Source organism: Salminus brasiliensis, chromosome 10 (assembly GCF_030463535.1).
Source record: "Salminus brasiliensis chromosome 10, fSalBra1.hap2, whole genome shotgun sequence".
NCBI lineage: Eukaryota > Metazoa > Chordata > Actinopteri > Characiformes > Bryconidae > Salminus > Salminus brasiliensis.
Window position 1 is genome coordinate 36,342,585 of NC_132887.1, and position 23,939 is coordinate 36,366,523.

General features: G+C 43.4%; 2 protein-coding genes across 4 annotated transcripts in view; both read right to left on the bottom strand.

Moving 5' to 3' along the window:
* kif20ba (kinesin family member 20Ba) overlaps window positions 1-12,539 on the bottom strand; it is a 32,157-nt gene extending 19,618 nt beyond the window's left edge. Inside the window, exons 1-23 of one of the 3 annotated variants that reach the window (XM_072690538.1) lie at window positions 12,460-12,539; window positions 11,544-11,652; window positions 11,317-11,406; window positions 10,934-11,053; window positions 10,706-10,844; window positions 10,416-10,600; window positions 10,071-10,332; window positions 9,812-9,923; window positions 9,635-9,706; window positions 8,767-8,913; window positions 8,497-8,653; window positions 7,792-8,052; window positions 7,466-7,605; window positions 7,209-7,338; window positions 6,865-7,072; window positions 6,265-6,314; window positions 5,952-6,071; window positions 4,512-4,650; window positions 2,383-3,511; window positions 1,746-1,884; window positions 1,012-1,134; window positions 762-819; window positions 39-164 (exon numbers count right to left, since the gene is read on the bottom strand). In XM_072690538.1, coding sequence (XP_072546639.1) covers window positions 39-164; window positions 762-819; window positions 1,012-1,134; window positions 1,746-1,884; window positions 2,383-3,511; window positions 4,512-4,650; window positions 5,952-6,071; window positions 6,265-6,314; window positions 6,865-7,072; window positions 7,209-7,338; window positions 7,466-7,605; window positions 7,792-8,052; window positions 8,497-8,653; window positions 8,767-8,913; window positions 9,635-9,706; window positions 9,812-9,923; window positions 10,071-10,332; window positions 10,416-10,600; window positions 10,706-10,844; window positions 10,934-11,053; window positions 11,317-11,406; window positions 11,544-11,648 — 4,012 coding nt within the window. In that variant the 5' untranslated portion in view covers window positions 11,649-11,652; window positions 12,460-12,539. Of the gene's footprint in view, window positions 1-38; window positions 165-761; window positions 823-1,011; window positions 1,135-1,745; window positions 1,885-2,382; window positions 3,512-4,511; window positions 4,651-5,951; window positions 6,072-6,264; window positions 6,315-6,864; window positions 7,073-7,208; window positions 7,339-7,465; window positions 7,606-7,791; window positions 8,053-8,496; window positions 8,654-8,766; window positions 8,914-9,634; window positions 9,707-9,811; window positions 9,924-10,070; window positions 10,333-10,415; window positions 10,601-10,705; window positions 10,845-10,933; window positions 11,054-11,316; window positions 11,407-11,543; window positions 11,653-12,087; window positions 12,158-12,459 lie in introns of those variants that run through there. The other 2 variants (XM_072690536.1, XM_072690537.1) reach the window with 2 other exon arrangements.
* A 2,685-nt stretch (window positions 12,540-15,224) lies between these two features.
* On the bottom strand, window positions 15,225-23,554 carry ankrd1a (ankyrin repeat domain 1a (cardiac muscle)). The gene is made up of 9 exons (XM_072690539.1): window positions 23,418-23,554; window positions 22,445-22,624; window positions 21,495-21,620; window positions 21,154-21,261; window positions 20,935-21,033; window positions 19,770-19,868; window positions 18,678-18,776; window positions 18,130-18,228; window positions 15,225-16,827 (listed from the first exon to the last, which is right to left on the bottom strand). The coding sequence occupies exons 1-9, from the start codon at window positions 23,442-23,444 to the stop codon at window positions 16,729-16,731; spliced, it is 936 nt and encodes a 311-aa protein (XP_072546640.1). The 5' UTR covers window positions 23,445-23,554; the 3' UTR covers window positions 15,225-16,728.
* Window positions 23,555-23,939: the final 385 nt, after the last annotated feature.

Consider the following 23,939-nt stretch of genomic DNA (forward strand, 5'->3'; position numbering starts at 1 on the left):
CATGATAACTGAATGTGTTTTTGTATCTGGTATTTCACCTTGGGTAAGTTCCTGGATGTGAGTCTCTCTGTTGTCCAGTTCCAAGTCCAGCTGAGTCTGCGTCTCTTCCTGCTCGGTCAGAGCCAAGCGCATGTCCTCTATGACGCGCTCCCGTGCCTGCAGATCTACACAAACAGCCAAGCACATCTGGACAGTTGATAGGCTGTCGCTACATGATCAATAGGGTAAAAGTATTTATTTTTTGCTAGGTGGTTGCTATGGTGTTGCTAGACAGTTGCTTTGAAGTTTTGCCAAGTAGTTGCAGGTGGTTGCTGTAGTGTTGCTAAGTGTGCTATAGGGTTCCCAGGTGGTGATTGTGGTGTTGTTAAGTGGTCGCTACATGGATGCTTTAGCGTTGCAAGGTGGCTGCTATGGTATTTCAGGTGGCTGCTTGGGTGTTGCTTAATGGTTGACATACAGTTGCTATACTATCCCAAGTAGTTGTTATAGTATCTCAGATGCTTGTGTCAGAAGTGTTGTCAAATGGTTGCCGAGGTACCCCATGTGGTTGGTTGGATGTTACTAGTGTATTTCTGTATCAAACATTTGCAGCCCATTTATTTCTATTGGGAAAAATGCAATAAATAATCTGTTGCTATGAGGAAACCATACGTCCAATCCAAGAGTTGTATACAACCCAGAATCGCACAATCAGTGGAGTTGAAGCACTAATTCAGTTGTAAATCAGTCTTACAGGGATCTCATGTAAACATGTACTGCACCTTTATGAGTCTTCTCATACAGCTGGACATACTCTTCTTTCTTAGAATCAGACGAACTCTGCTGCCAAGGATCAAAAGAAACCAAAGACCCAAATCAAAGATCTGACACATCTACTAATTCTCACTAATATTAATATAAAGAAAGATGTATATAGTATAATTATTAGTATAAAAAGTATAACTGCCTTTATTTTATATCCAAACACATGTGACTGTATAGATGGATGAAAAACTCTGGATCAGTACTTACACTCTTTAGCTGCTGAATGGCGCGGTCTCGACTGGAGAGCTCATTCTGCAGCTGGGTTTTAGTCTTCTCCAGATCGTTCAGCTTCTGCTTCATGGTTTTATCTGCTTCGCGCATGGAAGAGATCTGAATACAACAAGAATGCAGCAAGGGTCAGATATCTGATACAGGCAAAAGCACCAGGATTTCACAGCAGAAAGAATGGAGTCTCTGTCACTGTCACTCGAGGCCAGAACATTGCAACTGCACTTTGGAACTTTGGTAGTCCGTAAGGGAAGCTCACAGCAGCATTTGTATTTATGGCAGTGGAGTACACTACTCACCTGTAAGGGGAGCCAAAACATATTAAAATTGTCACAATGCAGCTTTAAGTCTACCTCAGCACAGCAATAAAATTAGCATGCAACAAAAGTACAACAAGATGGGCAATACATATAAAATAAACACCAACACTGTGTGTGGCAAAACTGTAAACCCTGGCAAATACTGCAATAAGGACTTGCTTAATTTGCGTGAATTCTTCTCCTGAGTGGACTGTATTGCAAAAAACAACTACATTATTAAATGTAACTTGAGAAAGTTAGGTTCCAATTGAAAGCTGAGCTGTGTGAGTGCAGACCAGAGCTGTTTGGACTGGCTTAGTCCAAAGAACAAACCTGAATGCACCACTGACTTCAATTATATACGTCTTCAGGCCTTTAGGGTATTTGTTTTTCTAGATCAGTGTCCTGACCTACCTCCTTCTGCACCTGCTGGATCTGTTTCTTAGAATCTGCGAGTTTTTCTTTGAGATCAGCCGAGTCATCTTCTCTTCGCTGCAAGTCCACAGAGAGACTTTTCACTTTTTCACAATTGCTCTTCGCCTCCTTCTTCAGCCTTAGACAGAGAGAAAAAAAAAAAAGAGAGAGAGAAAATTGTGATGTATTAAGGGCTCAAGAAAGTCGAGACCATAAAAATAGACAAAACTGTAACTTTTCAGTACATATGAAGAACACTATGTTTGGAGGAAAAGCAACACTGCAAACCAACACCAAAGCCTCATCCCAGCTGTGAAGCATGGTGGAGGGAGCTTTGCTTCCTCAGGGCCCGGGCGTCTTGCAAATATTGAGGAAATAATGAATTCAAATCACAGCAATACTGTATAACGCAGTGTAATTTAGAATAAATCCTATGTGGAGCATCACTAAAATGTGTTCCCACCAGCAGTGAACTGAACAAAGGTTTGCTTGAAAGGCCTGTGATATTTGGCAGACCACATTCTTCTTGCTTTGTGCACACATGGGAAGAGTTTTCCCCCACTTGTCAAAACAGAACTAACTACAGAAAAAGCCCCATCAGACTCTACAAAGACATTCACCCTCAGGTTAGACTTACCGGTTGATCTCCTCCTGCCGCTTCAGGAGTTCTGCATCTTTCTGAGCAATGGCCTCCTCAGCAACAGCGAGGAGCTCTCGTCTCCTCTCCGCCTCCCTCCTGCGAGCCTCTTGCACAGCCTGCGTCTCCTCCTCCTCCAGTTGCTCCTGTGCTTTCTTCAGGCTCTTCTGCAGTGCAGAAAGCTGTGCCTCTTTCTCCACAAGAGCTGCCTCCTTCTGGGCCAGTTCTGCCTCTCTCACAGACAGCTTGGTGTCAGTTTGCTCGGTGAGATTGTCAGATTCAAGTTTCTTTAGCTGGGGTTTGCTTATAAGCTCAGCTTCCTTTTGAGAAAGCTCTGCCTCTCTCTGTTTCAGTGCTTCCTCTTGAGCTAATAGAACAGCTTCTCTCTCCACCATGTTCTGTGCTTTCTTATCCTCTTCTTCTGCCTGGGCACTCCTGATCTGCTCCCTTAGTTCTGCGATGAGGCCATTCAAGTCCACAACCTCAGCCCGGAGTCCAGAGTTCTCACTCTGAAGACCGTCACAAACAGCTTTCTGCTCAGCCAGCTGTTGCTCCAGACCGTTTACCGTCTCCTCTTTGCGACTGCATTCCTGATGTGTGGCCTGTAGTTCCTCCAAACGTCTTTCTAAGGAGCTGAACTGTTCTGCCTCCTGCCTCAGCTGGGTCACCTGCTGCTCTAAAGTTCTAATAACTGCATCTTGGTCCAGAATTTCCTGGCCCTTGCTTGCTTTTAGCTCCTCATCTCCAACGGAATCGGTCGTCTCTGAGCCACGGTTGTTCTCCAAAGATGCCTTCAAGTGGCTGCAGTCCGCTTCGGCGGCTCTCAGTTTGTTTTCCATGGCAAGAAGTTTCTGGTGCTGTTCCTCCATGCTCCCCTGAAGGCCACTAAGCTCAGAAGCCAGCCGTTCCTTCTCTTGCAGAACGTCGCCGCGGGTTCTCTTCTCTTCTTCGAGTTGGGATTTTATCTCCTGGATACAAAACTCCAGAGTTTGGCGTTCCCGCTCCAGATCTGTGATGCGCTCGTCTTTTTTGCGGGACTCTAACTGGCAACAATCGGGCTGACCTTTGACCTCTGCCACAGGTGAGTCGTTAGCAGGATCTTCTGGGAGAGTGGAGTCGTCCAGGGATCCTACAGATAGAGATTCAAATGAGTTTTTTTTTCCTCAATGTCAATGGAAATGTACACATCTTGTTTATATAATATAGATCAGCTGCAGTAGAACTGATAACTGCCTGCTTTAGGCCTTAAATGGCAGCACTGAACCCGCCCCTTATCTTTTTAAGAAGACCCCAACAATAAGACGCTTTTGGGAAACTGGCACCCAATCATGGCCCAAACCGAATCACGTTGGTTTTAAAGAGATATTATAACAGCAACAGGGCTTTTCAGCTCCTGTTTTTATTCCATCAGTGTTCAGTTTCTTCTTTTCATGATGTGAGCTTGAATGTTGTCTGGGATGCAAGTAATATAATAATGTTGTTTGATATGACCAAGGCAAATTAGTAGTGAAAAGGACAAAGAGAGTCCCTTATTCAAATTTGCCAGACCTTAATCAGACATTAAGCACACACACACACACGAAAAGCACTGGGACGACTGGGAAATAAATAAAAAAAAAGACAATCTAGCATCTTAAAACAATTCTTTATGAACAAAATAATAAAGTCTTGCCGTTTTCAGCACTAAACTAGACCACAATACATGCCAAGACGGCCTACGCCTAAAATGCATGGACATATTTTACATTTTCCATCACTTCTCTCAATAAAACTAGAGCAGAAAGCTGCAAGACAATTCAACCCATAAGGATTGTTACAAGGGCACAGGGTGAGACGAGCTCCTCAACCTCAGCCTGAAAGAGGTTGATGCAGCCCATACGACATATAAATGAACATATAAATAAAAAAGTCTTTATTCACATTCACTTACAGCAGAAAGTTTAAGACAGTTTAAAAACCGTGTGCACAAGCGCCTTAATCGCTGCTGGAGCTGAGCTACTTCTTTACTGAAGACAGCCTTTTCCTGCTGTGCAGGTATCGTCGACCTTTCAGCCGATTCTCTTTCCCTGCCCCTCTCGTCGAGACAGAAGCCGGCAGGCGCGTTTCAGCGCGAGAGGCGGAAGTAGTACCTTTCTTTGGAGGGGGCTGTCCATGGAGCACCTCGGGCCCCTCCGCTTCTTGCCGTCGCTTCCGGGTTTCCATCTTGGTTCGGCTCACCGAGCAAGTGCAGCTGTGCTTAAGGTGCAGGAGGTCCTTGATCGTAGCGCTCTGTGAATTTGTAACGAACACCCTTTATATGAAACAGGTAGGTAACAGCAAATGCACAGCCACATTCGTAGTAGGATCAGAAAACTGCACACAAACCAACCACAACTAAAGTGTAAATAGTGCTCAGAGTACTGACAGTGGCTACAAAGATAAATAAACTAGTAATTTAAAAATAAAAAAATAAATAAAATAGCCATTTGCATTAGGGGAGTAAGAAAAATAGTAGCGGAGTATTGCAATATCCTGTTGTGCAATACTGTATCGTTCATATTTTTTTAAACGAATAATTCACATATAAAGACAGGTGGCAGGCAGTGGTGTTGTGTTTAAACCCCGACCACTAGATAGCAGTGTTTTACTCTGTCTTCAGATCCCACTGTTCCAATTGGTGTCTTTTTTTTTTTTTTTTTTTTTTCTGCCAATTTTATGCAAATGGTGCGTTTTTTCTTTTTAACCATCGTAACCTCTGCATCGCATCTCCAGGTTCTTGCCCATACACAAGCCTAAATTTTGGTTCTTTCTGGTGTTAAAGTTCGTTAGTGGGCCAACAGGCATTTGATGCTACAGGTCGGAGCAGAACCTGAACCAATATCATGTTGAAAATGAATTCATAGTTGAATTATTATGTAAATAACTTTTCTGTTTTTTTTTTTTTAACATCCCACTCACTACACCGGAGAGATATATATATATATATATATATATATATATATATATATATATATATATATATATATATATATATATATATATATATATATATATATATATATATATAAAAAAAACAGCCTATTTTTAATGTCCTGGTTCCGGTGAGGTCTCAAACTACATAAACCAAATGAACCATAAACTAAAAACCACCTCCTTGCTTCTACAAGTCCATCTGTTCCTCTGCATACCGTTTCTAAGCCCTCTTTAACCCTGTTCTTCCAAGGTCAGGACACCCACAGAGAAGGCACCATATGGGTGGCGGATCACCCTGAGTACTGCAGTGACACAGACATGATGACAGAGGTGTGAGTGTGTGTTGTGCTGGTATGAGCAGGTGAGATATGGTCTTGCTGCTGGAGTTTTAAAACCCTGTGTCCACTCACTGTCCATTAGATTAGACACTCCTACCTAGTTGGTCCGCCTTATAGATGTAAAGTCAGAGGCAGAAGCTCATTTGTACCGTGTAGTACTGAAGTCAGCAGTTAGACACATTCTGCTATAGGACATGTATTGATGTTTCTGGCATTAGAGCCATATGTAGCTTCAATGGGTCTCACACGACAAAGCCAAACAAATACGTTCACACTCACGTTTCTGGCAGCCTCCTCTTCACTCTGATCCAGAGCTGTTTGGACCTTGGTGATAAGGTCATCCTTCTCCACGCACATTACCATCAGATCAGTCAACCTCTGCTCACGACTCTCCAGGGCCTAAGCAAGCAGACATGCAGCAAACAAAATACACGCATGCATAGGTGCATAAATATACTTTTTAAAAAAAAGGTACATTACAAGTTTCAGTGAGGACGCCACACCCCACACATCAGTGTGTAAGGGGTACAGGGTCACAAATGTAGGTTGACGTAGTCTGGTCTAAGGTAATAGACTGTAAGAAGACTTCTACCTTTTTCATTTCCTCCAGCTCCTGTGACAAGTTGGTCTGAGCATCTAACGCTGCAAAAGAACAACAAGAGCATTACAGTGACTTTCAGGTTCACATGCCAAGATGTAGGTATTTAAACCTACAGAACATTTCTGACTGAAAAAGAACATTTATTTGAGGGTGATTTTGAGGAACATATGAGCATTGCAAACAAACTGTTGGGAATTCTATAAGCTGCCCCACACAAAGCTCCTTAAAAATGACTTCAAGGCTCGGAGTGGCTCAGCAGTCTAATGTGCTACCATTATAGTGAATCCTGACCCATGCCGCTTTACCATCAGCAGCCGGAGTCAGAGACAGCACAATTGGCTGCGTTCTTTCCAGGTTGGTAGATGCCGCACTCTTCATCTCTTAAATCAATGCTGGCTGGCACAAGCATCTGTTAGCCAGCCCTTTCCTCATTTTGGGCTGAACGATGATGGCATTTTGCAACGAGGCGGTGGGTAACTTTGCATGTTTAAGAGGACACGTGTTAGGTCTTACCTCCCTAGTGTTGGGAGCGTTGCTTGTACACAATCAAACTAAATAAATAAATATAAGCACCATTTTTTTACTTCCCACCTTGAGTTTTGAGCATCAGCTGTCTCTGCATTTCACTAAGCTGCTCTGTGAGTTTGGTGACCTTTTCCTCCAGATTGCTCTGGGTTGTGGAGGACTGAGTGTCAGAAGTCCCCAAACAGGATTGAGCTGCCTCAGCATCTCGCCTGATCCCTGCTAGGTCACAGGACATGGAGTCAAACATCCCGGCCAGCGATGGAGGCTCATTCGCCTATAAGATGGGTACACAAGCATGCACATGTCAGAACCACTGCCCAACATTAACCAGAAGAGTAATATGGTATTAACGAAGAAAGAGAAGGAAGGGGAGCAGAAGACATACAAAATCCAACACATTAAGAGCTTACCTGCACCTTGGATTCTTCTTCACCATCACATTCAGCCTCTCTAGTAGATTTTCCCACCAAATCTTTGAAGATTTCAATACGCCGCTCACACCTCTCCTCAACAAGCTCTCTCTCTTTGGAAATACGCTCACTAGAGGAAAAGAGCCAAAAGCATCAGGAAAGGTCAAAAGAGATCAACAGGATCAAGCAAGATAAAACAAAAAGACAGCAGTCGTACCAACTGCTCAGAAAAGGAATTCATCACTTCTGACTCTTACTTGTAGTCTGTCTGCATTTGAGAGTACAGCTCAGAGACTTCTTTGGTGACTTCCTCTCGAATGCGAGTCTCAAGAGCCAGGTTTTCCGCTGTTGCTGTCCTCAGCTTTTCCTGGAGCTCTTCAAGCAACAACAGCTGATTCTGATAAACAGGAAAAAATGTCAATTTTAAAAATTGAAATAAAAACTAAATGGGTTGGCAAGGCCCATTTGAGGACTTCTGAGCATTAGACCAAAAAAACCCAACAGGCTGCAAAATAAGACTAAATAAAAAGGGTGGAAAACAAATAATCTAAATATCCATGAAACCTTTGGACCTGAAGCTCACCTCATACACCTCTTTATCTAGTAGCACCGTCTCTTTCCCATCTTCCTCTTCTGAGTCTTGCAGGGTGTCCTCCATGATGCTCTCCTCTTCTTCCTCCTCGGAGACTGCATCCTCTTGGACATCCTCCAGACTGCGTTCCCACCGCAGCAGAGAAGTGCGACGTGCCCCTCGCTGCACTGCATTATTGATGATGAAGGACACCTCCCGTGCGCTCCTCTTCACCACTAATGGCACGCTGGCAGCAGTGGCGAGGACCACCACCTGGGAGAGGCAACACACAGATCTTTTTAGCTTTCTGGAACAGAGGTACATTACAGCAGTACTGAGAAAAAGGCCATTATTCCTAAAATTGATCAGTTATTGAACTACTCAAACCATAGATCCATTTGTCCCTTCACCCCCACACTCTTATTTACTCCATCAATATTACAGTTGTGATCATGTCATCCTATTTTTTTTTTTAGATAATAAGCAATCAGACACATTATTCATGTTTTCATTAGATCAACTAGAACAAGAGGGATTCGATCACTGCTAATATGCAATACAGCGATGCGTGGCCCTCAGTATCAGCCTTCAGGGCCTATAGTAAAGGGTCAGTTTTTGGGAAGGGGGCTTGGTTCATCCCCTTTCCTTTCAAACGCCCCACTTCTCCCACAGAACACAAGAACTGACCCGTTGCATGATCCTCCCACAAAAACACACCTTCTGTGCCACGGCGGAGAACTTGAGCACATTGAGGGTCTCGTCAAACATGGATGCGCACTGGTTGATGTTCACAATCATGCAGGCTTTGCCTCGACCGGTGAAGTAGCCCTGCAGGTAGTGTGTGAGCTTACTCTCCCGGAATGGAACGTGGTGCCTGGGATGAGAGTATGAAAAGTATGAGTTTTCATGTAAGGGAAGCAAGCAAGTGCCATCTCTGTCTCCCCCGCCCCCCCCCATCCAAAATGGTAAAAGGTGAAGTGTGAATACTTGGCCTGCAGACTGCCTTTGAGAGCGTTAATGCATTTTCCCAAGCTCAGCAGAGAAGTGTTGATGTTTCCTGCCTCTTTAAGGCGTTCTCCTTTATTCTGAGTTTTGCCACATCTCTCAGATCCCGCCAGATCACATAAGGACAGCCTAACAGTCAAACAGGAGGGGGAAAAGGAGAAGTGTTAATCATTGTCCTTCAGTACATTGCACACATAACCAGTCAAAAAGAAACTGTAATCATAAATGTAAAAAAAAAATCTGTTATGAAAGTCATTTTTCAGAACTTCTCCAGGACTTTTCCATGACTTCCATACCTACAATGATCATTTAAAAAAAAAAAAAAAAAAAAAAAAAAAAAAAAAAAAAGATTGCGGAATTGCGAGGTTACTGGACATAGTAAATCATTGTGGTCATAGACAGCCTCCAATCTATCCTTTATTCCCCCCTTTTGGACATAATTTGAATCTGGCAGTAGTTCTTTACATGGTGTCAAAACATCTTAATAAACCAAAATGACTATGATTAAAAATCTTTTTACACTGACGTCCATTAATAAATTAAGGTTTTCCTTTCTCCTGTGAAGCTGGCATTTTGGAGACATGAGGGTGTTGCATGTGTCGCTACAGTATGTTGTAAATCTGTCTGCAAATCATGTGGTGTTCAATCAATAGTGCCATCAGTGGCTCAACAGCTTAGCCTTCCCAGGACATTATCAAACTCCTAATTTTCTAATTTAAGTTTACATGACTAAAAAAAAATAAAATCTAAGTTTTCAGATTTTCCAGGCTGCATGGGAACCCTGAGAGGCAAAACTTTAATCTCTGCAGAGCAGAGTTTGCCAACTCAGCTGGCAGGCAGGTAGACTTACTCGCTGACGGACTGCACTCTATGTATGCCCACATCCTCAATCCGCAGAATCCGCACAGAAAAGATACTGTGGCTAAATGAAAGAGGCAGACAGACATCAGACAGATTATACCAATTAACTTAGCATTCTAATATAAAGTCTTGATAAAAGCTGCAAGATCCTAGATCATGCATGTACCTCCTGCTGGACAGTTGGTTAAGCTTGGTGGAGGAGATACTCTGGTTCTTCTTTCCCAGCTTCATTACTTTAAAGGCCTCATCAGCACTGTTCACCTGCACCCAGCGCAGATCTGAAATGTGTGCAACAACAGCTACTAACTTCTAGACCACAATCCACCATAATTTATTATATCTTCTTGTTTAGATTATTATGAAGAGGAGATAAAAGCACCACACCCCCATCCACACATGTATAACCAGTCATACAGTAACTTCACCTTTTATGAAGGAGTTTCCCTTGATGTCCTGGCAGAGACGCAGGTTGGTCCTTCGTACCGCGTTGCTGGGTTGCTGCTCGAGTAGGTCATGTATGTTCTCATTATAGATCTCACAAAACGAGACCCACACAGAGAACTTGCTGTGAAGGTCCATATCCAAGCTGAATCTTTTCTCACTCACTGTGCCATCCAAGTCACCCAACTCTTGACCTTCAAACATCTTGGAAGTCAACAGGCTAGACATACTTTTCTGAGCATCATTCTGAAGAGAGAAGACAAGGAGCAAAATGAGAACTTGAGTCCTACTGCAGGACTGCGATGTGAAACCCCTGACTGCCAGCCCACCTCCTTAAGGAGCCTAAAGAGGTTGCGTTTGCTGATGGCCTCCTCGGCCTGCTGCTCCTTGGTGAGCTTTAGGACGTCCAGACACCTGTGGGGCTTAAGACTCATCTGCGTGAAGATTCGGCCCTCCAGATTGCTGAAGATCATGTTCAGGGAGCGAGGCAGGATGCCAACATCATTCTCTGGTCCTAAAAAGCAGCGGAGAGGGACAGCATTGTCAGTTTTTTTTCCCCCCACAATATGACAAACAAACAGATAAACAAACAAGCCAAAATGCTGTGTGGTGCACAAACCTAGAAAAGTGAAGGTCTTCCCAGCATTCGTGACTCCATATGTAAAGACTAGTGAATTTCGGCCTTCCAGCACATCCTTGACAAGACTTTTCACTGTACCATCAAAGAAGTCTGTCTGTGAGCTGTCGGGTCCAAAAACCTTTAAAAAAAAATAAGTTGAAGGGTTTACAGTAAGTTCACATAAGTAGTACAATGCCTAACCTACCACAATAACACACTGCTGCCTACCTGAGAAAACTGAAAGCGCTGTGCCGTTTGAGGGACTGACTTATCGCTGAGCCTGGCGGAGAGAGACGTCCTTGGCGCCTTAAGAAGCACTGTGTCAGGAGACTGAATGGTGACGCAGTCCTGGATAGAAAAGAAAAGGTAGTTAACCCATAAACTGTTGGGCCCTTGAGCAAGGCCCTTTACCCTCTCTGCTCCCCGGGCGCTGGAGTTGGCCGCCCACCGCTCTGGGTGTGTGTGTGTTCACTACCAGATGGGTTAAATGCGGAGGACACATTTCACTGTACAGTGACAAACACATGCACCTTTACCTTTTTAAAATGTGCCTTCTCCCCTCAGTTTAAAAGACATAATATTAAATCAAGGAGATTGCACTGGAGGTGTACCTGTGACTCTCCATTTTCAACTTCAGCCTGTGAGAAAGGGCGTATCCGAAGGTAGACCTGCAAATGTTCTTTCTCCAAATTGCTCTGGTCCTGTATAGAAAGGCAAAATCCAAGATGCAAGACAATACACAGAACAACTGGCCAGTCTGCTATGTATGGACAAAGAAGAGGGGGAAAAAAAAAAAAAAAAAAAAAAAAAAAAAAAAGGTGGTCAACAAGTGATCTACCGTATCAGCTATTTCTGTCAGATCCAAGTTGAGGTCTTTCCTCAGGTCCTCTACGATGATTGACTCGGCCCTGGTGATCTTATCGTTGAGGCATGATTCCATCATAGTGCTGGATTAACATATATAACAAAAACAGCTATATGAGCACATGTAGCTAGAGATGCTCAAACCATCCTCCAGCACAAACAGTTAGTTAGCTAGCTAAATGTGACAGCAGTGGAGCAATAACTCAGCCCAGATACTGAAGCTTGTTCGCTGCAAGTCTTCCTTTTCCTGATACATCTGATCTACCAGAAATGATGGCAGCTCCAAACTAAGAGATGTGATGAATGACAATGATGTTACTGAGCCAAAACGGACTAGCATTTGCTGGAGATGGGAAGAATGACCAAGGTAATGACACACTGACCAGTAGCATAAATAGAACTGAAGCACAAGTATGTAGCTAGCTAGATATATACTTCAGCTAGTAAAAGCAGAGAAGGACTAATAATTAAAGGCAAGTATCATTACGTGAAAACGTGGCTAGTTGGTTAGTGCTCACCTCTGCAAATGGCAAAACTGAAGAAAGCTAGCTAGCTCTAGTAAACACAGAAAGCAAGGGGGCCATGACGTTAGTGTTTCACTCAAAGCTATCTAGATAAGTAGAACCTATACAGCGTTGTTTTTATTCCAGATAACAAGCAGAACCTGTCGTTAATAGCTTAAGCACTAGAAACCCCCCTTTCTTGCTCTGCTTCTATTGTATTCCTGCAGTATTTAGCTAGACAGCCAGCCAGCCATGGCAGCTAGTCTCGCTAGCCAGCTACCCACCCACCCTTACAGAGCAGTACCAAAGCTAACGTAGCTAAAGCTATCTATCTAACACACCCAGCAAAACATTTATTATACATTTGTAAGCTTCTCAGCTACTTACAAGACGTCTTCTCGCTCATACCACAGCTTATCTCCCAAAGAAATGTCAGAGAAACTCCGAGAGCAGTGCTGTAGTCTGCTTTCTGTCTACAAACAGTCGCGGTCTTGTATTCAAATCTGACCAATCAGTGGAAAGAGCCGCTGCGGCTGCGCACTCGGTGACAGTCAATGTCGAAAGAATGGCTGCATCTCAAATCGCGTCCTGATCCCTATATAGTGCACCATGTGGGTCATGCATTAACGGCTTGTGTGCAGTGTAAACAACTAGAAATCTATTTGGGTTTCGGTCTTGGGCTACACCGCCCTCTTTTTTAGATGCAGTGCACTATTTGGGTGTCAAAGTCATTCGTTATTGACGGAGCCCCCTAGTTCGCTTTGTAGGGAGCATGGGGATTTGGGACTTAAGCCGCATTCCCAAGCCACATGATTCCTAAAGCAGTAAGCGCCTGCTGCCATAATGCTGCCTTCAAGAGCAGTGTATTTACAATTTGGTGTTTACGAGGTGAACGCACATGGACGCAGCCCACCACGAAGTCGTGTTTAGTAGTATTTGCGAGTTGGGGCTGTTTATTCTCACCTAAGTCACCTAAGTTTTTGTCTCGTAGCAGTGTTAAATAAATACAGTGACGAGTTTAAGACTAACGTAAACTCCAAGAAGGGCTCATGCTGCGTTCAAGTCCTCCTCGGAGGTGCGTATTTGTGTTCAAGTGGTTTTGGTATGTAGTGTATTTAGGATTAGTGGCACAAAACAAGTAGACGAGTATGAGCTCTATGCTGCCTTTAGGTTATGTAAAATCAAGTATTCTACGAGATGAGTGCACATGAAGGCCACCACAGTCTCGGATTTTTAAAAAATATATTTATATTAAAATATAAAAAATATATAATGTACAGATTGGATATGTGTTAGTTAGCAGCAACACAAACACTGCAGTCTGTTGTTTTTTTTTTTGTTTTTTTTTTGTTTTTTGGTACAGAATAAAAAAAAAAACATTAAATGTGTATTATCTATTTTATTTTTATCCAGTAAGAAGCATCTTACTTATCCATTTAGTTGGCGTGTGAAAAACATTTGGCCATTTAAAAAATTTGACTAGTATTTATGTGTTGCTGCGAAAAGCACAACCCGACTAAGGCCCTCAGCTTAAGACGTTGTCTCAGAAATACCAGATTTACAAGATGAGTGCACCTGGATGCCGCCACAAACTCATACTTACTAGTAGGAAATTTGGATTTCCGAGTTTTCAGCATTCCGAGTTCCTTCTTTTCTTTTCTTTATGGGCTGTATTTTAGTGTTTTTAGCAGCAACACATGAATCCCGCAGTCTAAATCTTTTATAGTAGTGTATTCTCCTCCCCGCACAAAGACCGTGGATCAGTATAAGCTAATGATGCTTCTCGCTTGATAAACATTGCTCACCCAAGGGCTGCTTGCTCTGCTACTTTTACGTTTTGTTGCTGTAATGTCAGATTTACTTGCCGATTTGTGATTTGTGTTTGCAGGCCTCCGGACGTAAACTGTGTGCTTCAGGTCCTGCCACAACATTTTAACATGGTTTAGGCCGAGGCTTGGGCTAGGCCATTAAAATGTTGGTAGACTTGCTTGTATACTTCAGCTTCAGCTCACAGACAGATGACCTGACCAATAACCTCCCTCTGAAAAAAACTCCACCAGCAAGAAAAACAGCACTTGTTGTCTTTTGAAAGCTGGTTTGCTGGTCAGCCAGCACCACACTAGCTTAAGCTTAGCTTTAACCACTTTATCCTGAGGCCTACTGGACACAGAGTTGCTGCCCTCTTTGGATCCTCTCGATGTCTTGTCGGCACAGAGTGGTTCAGAGGATCCAGAAGAGACTGAATTAGGGTCCACTGTGGTAGCTTTTATCCTACCACCCAGCTAGCACCCGCTAAGAGTGAAAGCAAGAGAAAGGATGCTAAAATGAGTCATAAGCACAGGCTTTGCGGTTTTCTTCAGAAGGCCGGTACTTTTTCACCACAGCACAGTTGTTTTCCTCAGAAACAGTCTGATCAACCGTCTACTGCAACACAAACAGACTGGCTTTCATTCTCCTGAACCTTCGAGTGAAGAAGATTGCAGTCGAATGGCAGCATGCTTTGAGTATGCAGTAGTGAACCACTTCCAGTGTTTTTGGTGTTGCTAAGCTCAACAGTGCGTTTCTACTTTTTGACCACTTCTAAAATAAAGAGAGTGGCTAATGATGGCCTCCTTCACTTGCATCAAAACCTCTTTGGACCACTTGGTGAAAGTTCCCAAGAACAGCTACCAAACACAAATGACAAATTCAAAACCTAGAATCAGCTTCAGACCTTTTATGGCCTTCATTTCTGATGGAATAATGAGGGAACAGGACACCCTGGGCCATGAAACTGCAGTTGTCCAATTACTTTTGAGTCTATCAAAATGGAGGGACTACGATAAGATATTGATAAGATAAGAAATTCAGGCGATGTACAGAACCAAAGTTACGGAAATTGTATCACTGTCCAAATACTTATAGATTGGACTGTAATGGGAAAGTCAGGAAGGCCAGGACAAGAACCAAAATCGATGCCAATTTCCAAACAAAACAAGTTTATTGACATATAAACTAAAATCAAACAAAATAAATTATTTAATCAAAATGGAATCAAGCAATAATTACATCACAACTTTTGGAAAAGAAAAAAAAAGTCAAACAGACATTTTTGTACAAGAAGCAACGTACATTCAACAAGTCATGTGCATAAAATGATTCCAGAGCCTTTCCAAAGCCTGCTGCCTCAAATCTCTCTCAAAAACTCTCTCAATAGTAGAGATGGCACTGATCCAGTACCCAATAAGCATTATCCTAGAAATGCTGAATCTGAGATCAGCAGAATAAAATGAATGATCCGATGAGATCAGATTCTGTTTAGATTGCATGTAGTGACAGTGTCAAGTGAAGTCAAGTAGATCACATGATAACAGTATTTCAAGATCCATGTGTAGCTGGCTAAGCGTTACGCTGTACTACACTCTTAAAGAAGGGTTCTTTTGACGCTTTGCCATCAGCAGCCAGAGTCAGAGAGAGCATAATTGGCCACGCTCTACCCTCATTCCTGTTAAGGCATCTGCTGGCTGGTGTGGTGGAGCTGGGGACCGGTAGGTAAACTGGCAGTACTGAATTGTGAGAAAAAAGGACCAAAAAAAGGGTTCCTCAGTGGATGTTAAGTAAGGCCAACGCCAGGCCAAAGAACCCATTGAATGCCCTAATTGTTCCTTGCCATGTTTAACCTATCCTGGTCCCACCTTGGTGGGCATCCATTTATGAGGCCATTATGGTTCCCAGTTGGGATATATTGGATATATATTGGGATATATTGGGGTATAAGGATATATTGGGATATATGGACATATTAGCTGGACCATATACAATGAAACCCTTATGTAATTGTTTCATGCAACCTGTCAAAAAGGGTTCCACCAATGTTACAGGGCTACTTTATACAACCCTTCTGGCTCAGATTGCACTACAGTCAAATAGTCTTTTGTACACATTTGACCTATAAATGCTATTTCTTCTTTATAAAGCTCCCTTAATAATGATCAGCGTCTTAAATGAAGTGCTTTAATTTAAACAAGCTAATTTTAAAGGAAAGGTTGGGCACACAGTCCGCTAAAGCAGGCAACCGTCCAAGAAATGCAAGATGGCCAAATTTGGCAAACACTAAAAGTCAAGAGTCACCAGTGTGGTTTCTCTGTAAATACAGGGCCTTAATCTCCTCTTCAGGTGCATTTAGGCTTCATGGCCTTGTTGATGAAGTTCAGGACATCATGTGACTTGGTCGATACTCAAGGTTTCGGTATCAGAAAAGAAAGAAAAAAGCAGTATCGGTCCATCTCTACTCAAAAGGCCTACATCCTCTGACCAGTCACCACATTCTGTTCATCATCTGTTTCACGCTCGAGCTGACAGTGGGTTGCAAAACAATAAGTAAAGGAACAAAATTTAGGTTCCAAACCCACTTCCCGTCAGACGCTGGACATACTCTCCCGCTCACTCACAACTGTTCTTAGGACTCTGATAATTCACCGTCAGTATTTACAAATAAAGTGTCACTGCTTCAGTTGCGTTATCGCCAGCAATTAGCATCCAGAGTTCAGTCGACATTCGGTATTTCTCGAATATGAAGCAAATCACAGGTTTAGTAATACCCACTGTTACTGCCACTGTATTCATAGTGGCAATCCTGATAGTCGTGCTGCTCGCTCTCTAGGCCTCACTCTCTCTCTAATGAGTTGGGCAAGCTTCATCCTCCTTAAAGTTGCAAAGGATGTTTTTAGCCCCATTTTGCCATGCAAGAAGACTATCCATTGGCGTCTTTCCATCCTAAAAAAAAGCATAGAAAGGAAACAATGAGATGGTAAATAATATAATAGAGACCCTAAACTAAGATATTACACATTAATATACAAATAGTCTCATGTAGCATATGAACAGCCAACAGGGGTCACTATGTGCTCAGCACAGCAAAGCAGTGCCCGCGTAAACCAAGGGTTAATCCTTTCAGTGGCTCAGAGATGAAACATGAGTTTGTTAAAGGGCCCAAATTCTACATTTGCCTGAGGTCAACTTCAATTTCTACACGATTTAATGATTACTTGTCAATAGTCATTCAGAGTGGTTTGGTGTGAAAGACTCTGTTGTAGACAAAGTTAAGGGGCCTATTTTAGCGATCTTTTGGCAAATCGTCAACCGTGCAGGGCGTCAGTGGGTCTTTGCTATCGTAGAGACGGGAAAATCAGCACTCGCCATTCCCTTTAAGAGCCGGGTGCGGTCTGACTTTGGCGCAAAGGGGTACGTGCGTTGGGCTGCACACGCCTGTGTTGACAATTCACTGCCAAGATAGCAACGACGACTGTTGATGTCTGCCTAGGTTGTTTTCAGCCAGTGGCGCACCTGTGTTTTCTGTTGCCAAGATACACAGCAATACGCCAGAAGTTTACCTCAACACACCTCATTTCGAGACTACCGCACCCATCAGCGTATGTATATTCACAAGCACTGTTGCTATTCAAGCAATGCTGGTGTAAGGCGTGAAAATAGACTGATGGCGGGGTGTAAGATAGCAATGAGTGTAGCGACGCGCCTTGCGCAGGGTGTAAGATAGGACCCAAGGAGTTCTCTCAGACGTCTGAAGACTCTAACGCTTCTTAAAGCTGCATCACAGAAGGTCACATTTGTTGCTATCCCCACCAATGGAAAGACATCCAAGTACGTACCCAGATAACATGCCCATGTGGGGCCTTTATGGTTACAACTAGGAACCAAAAAGTTGTATCCCATGTAGGCCCCCTAATATGGATATGGATGCTCACCAGGGTCTCCCACCAGGGTCAGTAATGAGACCAGAAGGGATTAAACCTGGGTCCCTTCTGGGATGTACTTTGGACATGATTCCTAGATGGGACCTATGTGAGATTTAAGGTGGGCTATAACCATGGGGCCCATTTGGGAAGCCCAAGCCCAAATGTCCAAATCCACTCAAAGCCCATGCCCACCTGCAACCCACCTAGCCCACCTTCCACTCATGTGAGGCTGTGGTAGGTTCCTCTACAATGAACCATTTCACACCAAGCCAGTCTGAATGACCTCGAAGCTTCTCTGTTTGCTTCTAACATTTGAACTCACATTATTCTTGGTCTTCATGCTGGCCCCATACATCAGCAGCAGCTTGATCATTTTGAACCTGTTGATCCTGACCGCATCATGCAAGGGCGTGTCCCCTTCCTATGCAAACATAGGACGGTAAGAAAGGATTACAGGACAGATCAACACAAATGACTTAACAGTGTTTGTTTGAGCGATGGCTCAGAAGAACCAGTTTTGGTTCCATAGAGAACCATTTTGAATATTTTTAAGGTCTGAAGAACCTTCACGTAATGTAAAAGCTTGACACTCATACACCTCTATTTCAAACATGGGTCTTTATGGAACCAATAGTGGCTCTTCTTTCAATGGTCTAGCTCAAACAGCCCTTTGAAGGATATTTTGCTTCTAGAGCTTTTGCATGATATTGTCTGAAGCCACTCATTAATTACATTAATTGCAGGATATTGGTGCTAAAGGCCAACTTCTGAGTCCACCCTCAACTCCAGTAGAAGATCACCAAAGCAATGGTGGATTTAGCAGGCCTTTACCTACGTTTTACCTTGTGATATGTTCAGAGATTCTCTTACCCTGTCTTTAGCGCTGATGTCCGCACCACAGTGGATGAGATGTTCTGCACACTCGTAATGACCAGTCCTGACTGCTACATGTAGGGGAGTGCTGTACAGCTGCAATCACACCAAAGCAACTCATCAACATCTGCTCAATGCTGACTGAATGCTTGAATGCATTATTGTCTGGCCTATGTTTCTGCTCAATACAGATGTGTACATCATCTCTACGTTAATAAAATACATTTTGATGAGCCAAAACATTGTGACCACTGGTCTAACATGTCTAGTCTCTCTGTGTGTCATTGAAACAGCTCTGATCCATCAAGGCATGGCTTCTTCAATATCTCCGAAGGTGTCCTGTGGTATCTGGTGCCAAGACCTGGTAAAGCAGATCCTTGTGAGTGAGTCCTGTAAGTTGAGAGGTGGAGCTGCAGAGGATCAGACTTCTAGCGCCTCACAGGTGCACTTGTACCCAGCTGTCTATATGAAAAAAAGGACTTTGGCGACCTTCTTCCATTGCTCCAAGGTCCAGTTCCACAGCTCACCCGTACATTGTAGGCGCTTTCCATGGTGGACAGGGGTTAGCATGGTACTCTGATCAACACTGATCTGCAGCCACAGTAGCCCTTCTGTTGGTCCACTACAGATGGGAGAGCCTTTGTCATCCTAATGCATCGATGAGCCTTGAGCACCCAACACCATGTTGCTAGTGTGTGGCTTGCCCCTCTTCAGACTACTATCGGTAGGTACTCACTACAGCTGACCAGGACCCCCCCCCCCCCCCCCCCCCCACAAGCCTTGCTGTTTTGAAGATGCTCTGACCCAGTCTTCTGGACATAACTGCATAGTTTGACCCCTGTCAAAGTGGCCCAGATTTTCACGTCTGCCCACTTCTTTCACATCCAACACGTTAACCAGATGTTCAAGTACCGTCAAACATACATCCCAGATCATGATGTGCGTTGTTGTTATAATCAGTGAGTTATTCTATGAGTGGTCATAAGGTATTGACTCGTCCCTGTATATCACCACACTGCTGTCATTCATTCAAAGAGTTTACATTGGCTGAAACTGTATTTCGCACAGAGTTAAAGGTGGTACATGTACCTTGTCTCTGGAGCTGATCTTGCCTCCCTCGTTCAGCAGCAGCTCCAGTGCTGGCAGACTGCCCCCTCTGCAGGCCCAGTGCACAGCCGTAGCGTCCAGCTGCATAGAAAGGCATTCATGTTAATTTTAAAATGTTTTAACATCTCTTAATTCTTGAATGCATTTTCTTCTACTGGATACTACAACCCCAATGTGTAACACTGGGGTAACAGCCCCTGTATTATGCTCAAAACCCAAAGGGCAGTATCCACGTTTTGCACACCGTCTCCAAGTATTACACGGAGAGGAAGGTTGCATAAGTTGCGTAAGTTTGGTGGCAGTTAGTACCCTAACAATTGACGTCCCAAATATCAGCCAATTCCGCTGTCTCTCTTTTTGCAAAAAATTCAAAAATCGTAAGCTCCTGCCTTGGTTGTAATCTTGAGCATCTAGGATGGAAAAGTGTAATATAAGAAATATTGGGCAGAGATGATGCTACGTTTACGTGGCTTCCTATATTCCTTTCAAATTAAATAAAAAAAAGATGAATTACAAAGTTCACTTTGTTCACAGACTGATAAACTAAGAGCACAAGCGCAATTTGAAATCAATAAATTCAATGAATATTAAACCACCAGTCTGACAACGAAGCTAAATGCTAAACTGCTCTGAATACCGGGGGGTGGGGGGTGGGGGGGTGGGGGGGGTTAGATCAGACACGTTTAGAGGATAATACCTCATACCTAAGAGAGTGAATGGATTTTAGTAATGTTTTCGACTGGTTTAAGGAACATTTAGCAGGCTGGTTCATCTGGGTTTGCTTCTTTTCCCCCTCAAATCAAACTCACAAGTATGGTGGGCTTGTTTTTTTTTTACCCCCATACTTTATATAAGAGGTTTTCCTGGTATATGAAGAACAACCCCTGCATTTAAAACATTCTTTGAGTTGTCAGGGTTCTTTATAAAGTCATTGGTTATACTACAGAACCCCCAGAGAACACATTGGGAAAACTGGAAGGATCTGGTGTGAGGATTTCTACTGATTTGCACAGGTTCGATTTTTTTTGTTGTTGTTGTTGTTGAATTTGCTCTAGAAGGTCACTTCAGAAAACCATGTCCAGCCAGTCTTTATTGTGTGTGTGTATTCATAGTCACTCTGGTCACTTTGGTCTGACTTGACTTTTACCTTGTCTTTGTTTTCAATGGAGGCTCCAGCCTCCAGAAGTTTCTTCATGACCTCGATGTGACCTTGGCAACAAGCTTTGTGCAGAGCAGAACGTTTGAACTGAGAGGGCGAGAGAGAGAGAGAGAGAGAGAGAGAGAGAGAGAGAGAGAGAGCATTGTAAGTGACACAAAACAGACGTAACATGGAAACTCCTAAAGCGTAATACGTGTTAATATTTACATGATCGCAAGCGTTGGGGTCTCCACCGTCGGACAGGTACTTCTCCACCACAGCTATCTTGTTTTCCTCAGCCGCTTTGAGGAACGCGGCCTGATCCACTGTCTCCGGCTGCAACACAACAGCACTCCAGTTACCTTCCAAGTCTTTTAAAGAGCCCATATCGTGTGTAAACAGTGTAAAACATTTAAAAACTGCAATGTTCCCGTTTAAAAATGAAAAATAAGCTGCAAAAATTGGCCAACTTTTGTGATGTCACAAAAAACACCTGCATGTGGGTGTATATGTATATCTATTCAGCCTACAGCAGTAGTTAGGCCCCGCCCATTCTCTTTCTTTCTCACCAGGATCTCCGGCTTGGACTCTTTCTTGTGAGCGTGTATCTTCCTCTCTTTCCTCCTCTTCTTCAGCTGCAGGATGCCGAAGAGATCGTCCACAGTCTCCAGCTTCAGGTGCCCCAACCGGTCAATCTGGTCAATGAGAGAGAAGGAAAATCATATCAGTATTGATGAGATATTTACTTCAAAAAGTGATTGGCGTCAGACAGATTGACGGATTTTTCAATCCAATATTTCATGTCTTGACTGAACTCCAGCTGCTATTCTTGTCTATAATGCTATTCCACGGGTATAGTTGAATAATGGGACATGCTATACTGCCAAACCATGAACCTTAAGCACTGCCATAACCAAAACGGAGTTGTAAAAGGAACCAAAACTCCAAAACCGCAAACGGGCTAAACCCTGGGAGGCAAGCAGGTATTCAAACTAGGCTAAAAGCTAACCCTAGCTGTCTAGGACATAAGGGGGACAGCAACACGATCTGGTGATATCATTACAAAAATAGTAGAATTACAATGCTGTTGTTACAGTAGTGCTAAAAGCAGAACTATGCTATGCTATGCTAAGCTATGCGGCTCCTGTGAGATGCTACAGTGATGTAACCCAGCCTTTCAGAGCAGATTTTGTCTAAGGGTTTTTTCCAGGAGCCCTGCAAACAAAGAAAAGTAGTGTTTTGCATTCTGAGGTAAAATAACAGGGTGGTAAATTGGCTTGTTAAGCAGCATCTGGGCATTATTTACCCCAAACAAAGCTACATATGTGCAATTTGATGCAGAAATAGTATGTATGTAGCTTTGTTTGGGCCCAGATAACCTAAATGCTTAATAAATGCATTCTATGGCACCTGTTAGCCTTCAAATGGCTTGGAAATCATCCTTATTGTACACATTATTATTGTTATTTTTAACAATAAGCATCAAACCCAGGGAAACGCAACCAGATTTTCCTCTTACGTTAAGTGTGGGGTTGTGTTCTTGTCCGCCATTGTTCTTATCCGCTGTGCTCAGGTCGACATGTGCAGGGAAGCCGTCCTGTTTCTCACCGTTGACAGCCGTCTCGTACTCCCCCGTCACATACACTTCTGCGCATGCCTCGCCTGCCGCCTCCTTCCCATCAGACCTTTTGCCTGTAACCTGCGTTTGGACGAAACACCGGTCAGTTTCCCTGCCTACTGTATGTTCTTTCCTCCAATTTCAGAACCAGTATTGCCATTGTTTTCATTGCCCCTGTCACACGATACCACCAGTGCTGAAAAGGTGGGATGGCGGCTAGCATGTGTTCCCCTTCAAGTCACATGAAACCAGCCAACTGCATCCTTTTGAGCCATCCCTAGTCGTTGGACAGCTGAACACGCTTGGAGGAGAACCCTAACTGACGGTTCTGTTACGTCAGCAAACAGATGCCAGCGCTGTCTATGGATCAAACGTGCGTTTTCCCAATTATAGGGCCAACGCTTAGACAGTTGTGCCACCTGGGAGCCTCTAAACTATTTTTATGGCTATAGTTGTAGTTAAGGACAGGCTGGCCGGGCAAATATGGGCATGAGATTAGGAGTATCTGAGTTATTCTCATGCATTCATTTGCGTCGTTTAAAATAGGAGGACGTGCCCTAGAGCAGTTGGGCTATCTGAGACGCATCGGATCAGGCTTAATCACCCGGAGATTTTTAGTGATAGCATATGTTTCTTTCTCTCTCTCTCACACACACTGCCATTTGTCCTCTCTAAATAAAGGCAGAGTGTACACATGGATGTGAGGCTTTAGCATCTGCCTATTGGCTTCTATTAGAAGTGTGTTTTTATCCAGCGTCTTTTCGGTTCCTTTCTATGCAACGCATCAAAATTATTGTCCGTGACAATTGACTGTTCAGCAGGTGCGTCCGATACAGACTACAGGCTGAAGAGAGAAAAAGCTCGGACAACTTACCAAGTCTTCAACACGCAGCAGACCCATCTCTGTTGGATATTGATCTCTCTGTCTCGGCCGGGAGCTGTCTCTCTTTCTCTCTGCCTCTCTCTGTGTTGGTGAGGCAATAGTCCAGTGGCTCGTGTGGCGTCTCTAAGTGATTGGCTCTGCTCTGTCACTGCGCTCAGTCATCTGTCGTGTATATATACCCACTCACAGGGAGGGACCTGGACAGTGTGTTACAGTGAGGTCATCTGTTTCTCTTACCCCAATATGATTCACACCTGACACCTGACTCAAGTTGGCATCTAGTTATGTCATTGATGAGCTATTCCAATGATTTGTACCTTTTTTTTTTCTATTCCAGGCACACATACACACACACACACACACACACACACACACACATATAAAGGCATATATAGATATGTATGTATCCATTTCCTCTATTGAAAGTTTACAAAGTTTTTTCTTCTGTAAAGTTCCCATTATACATTGTTCACACACATGCGGTTATGTAACTTAATGGTTTAATAAATATAT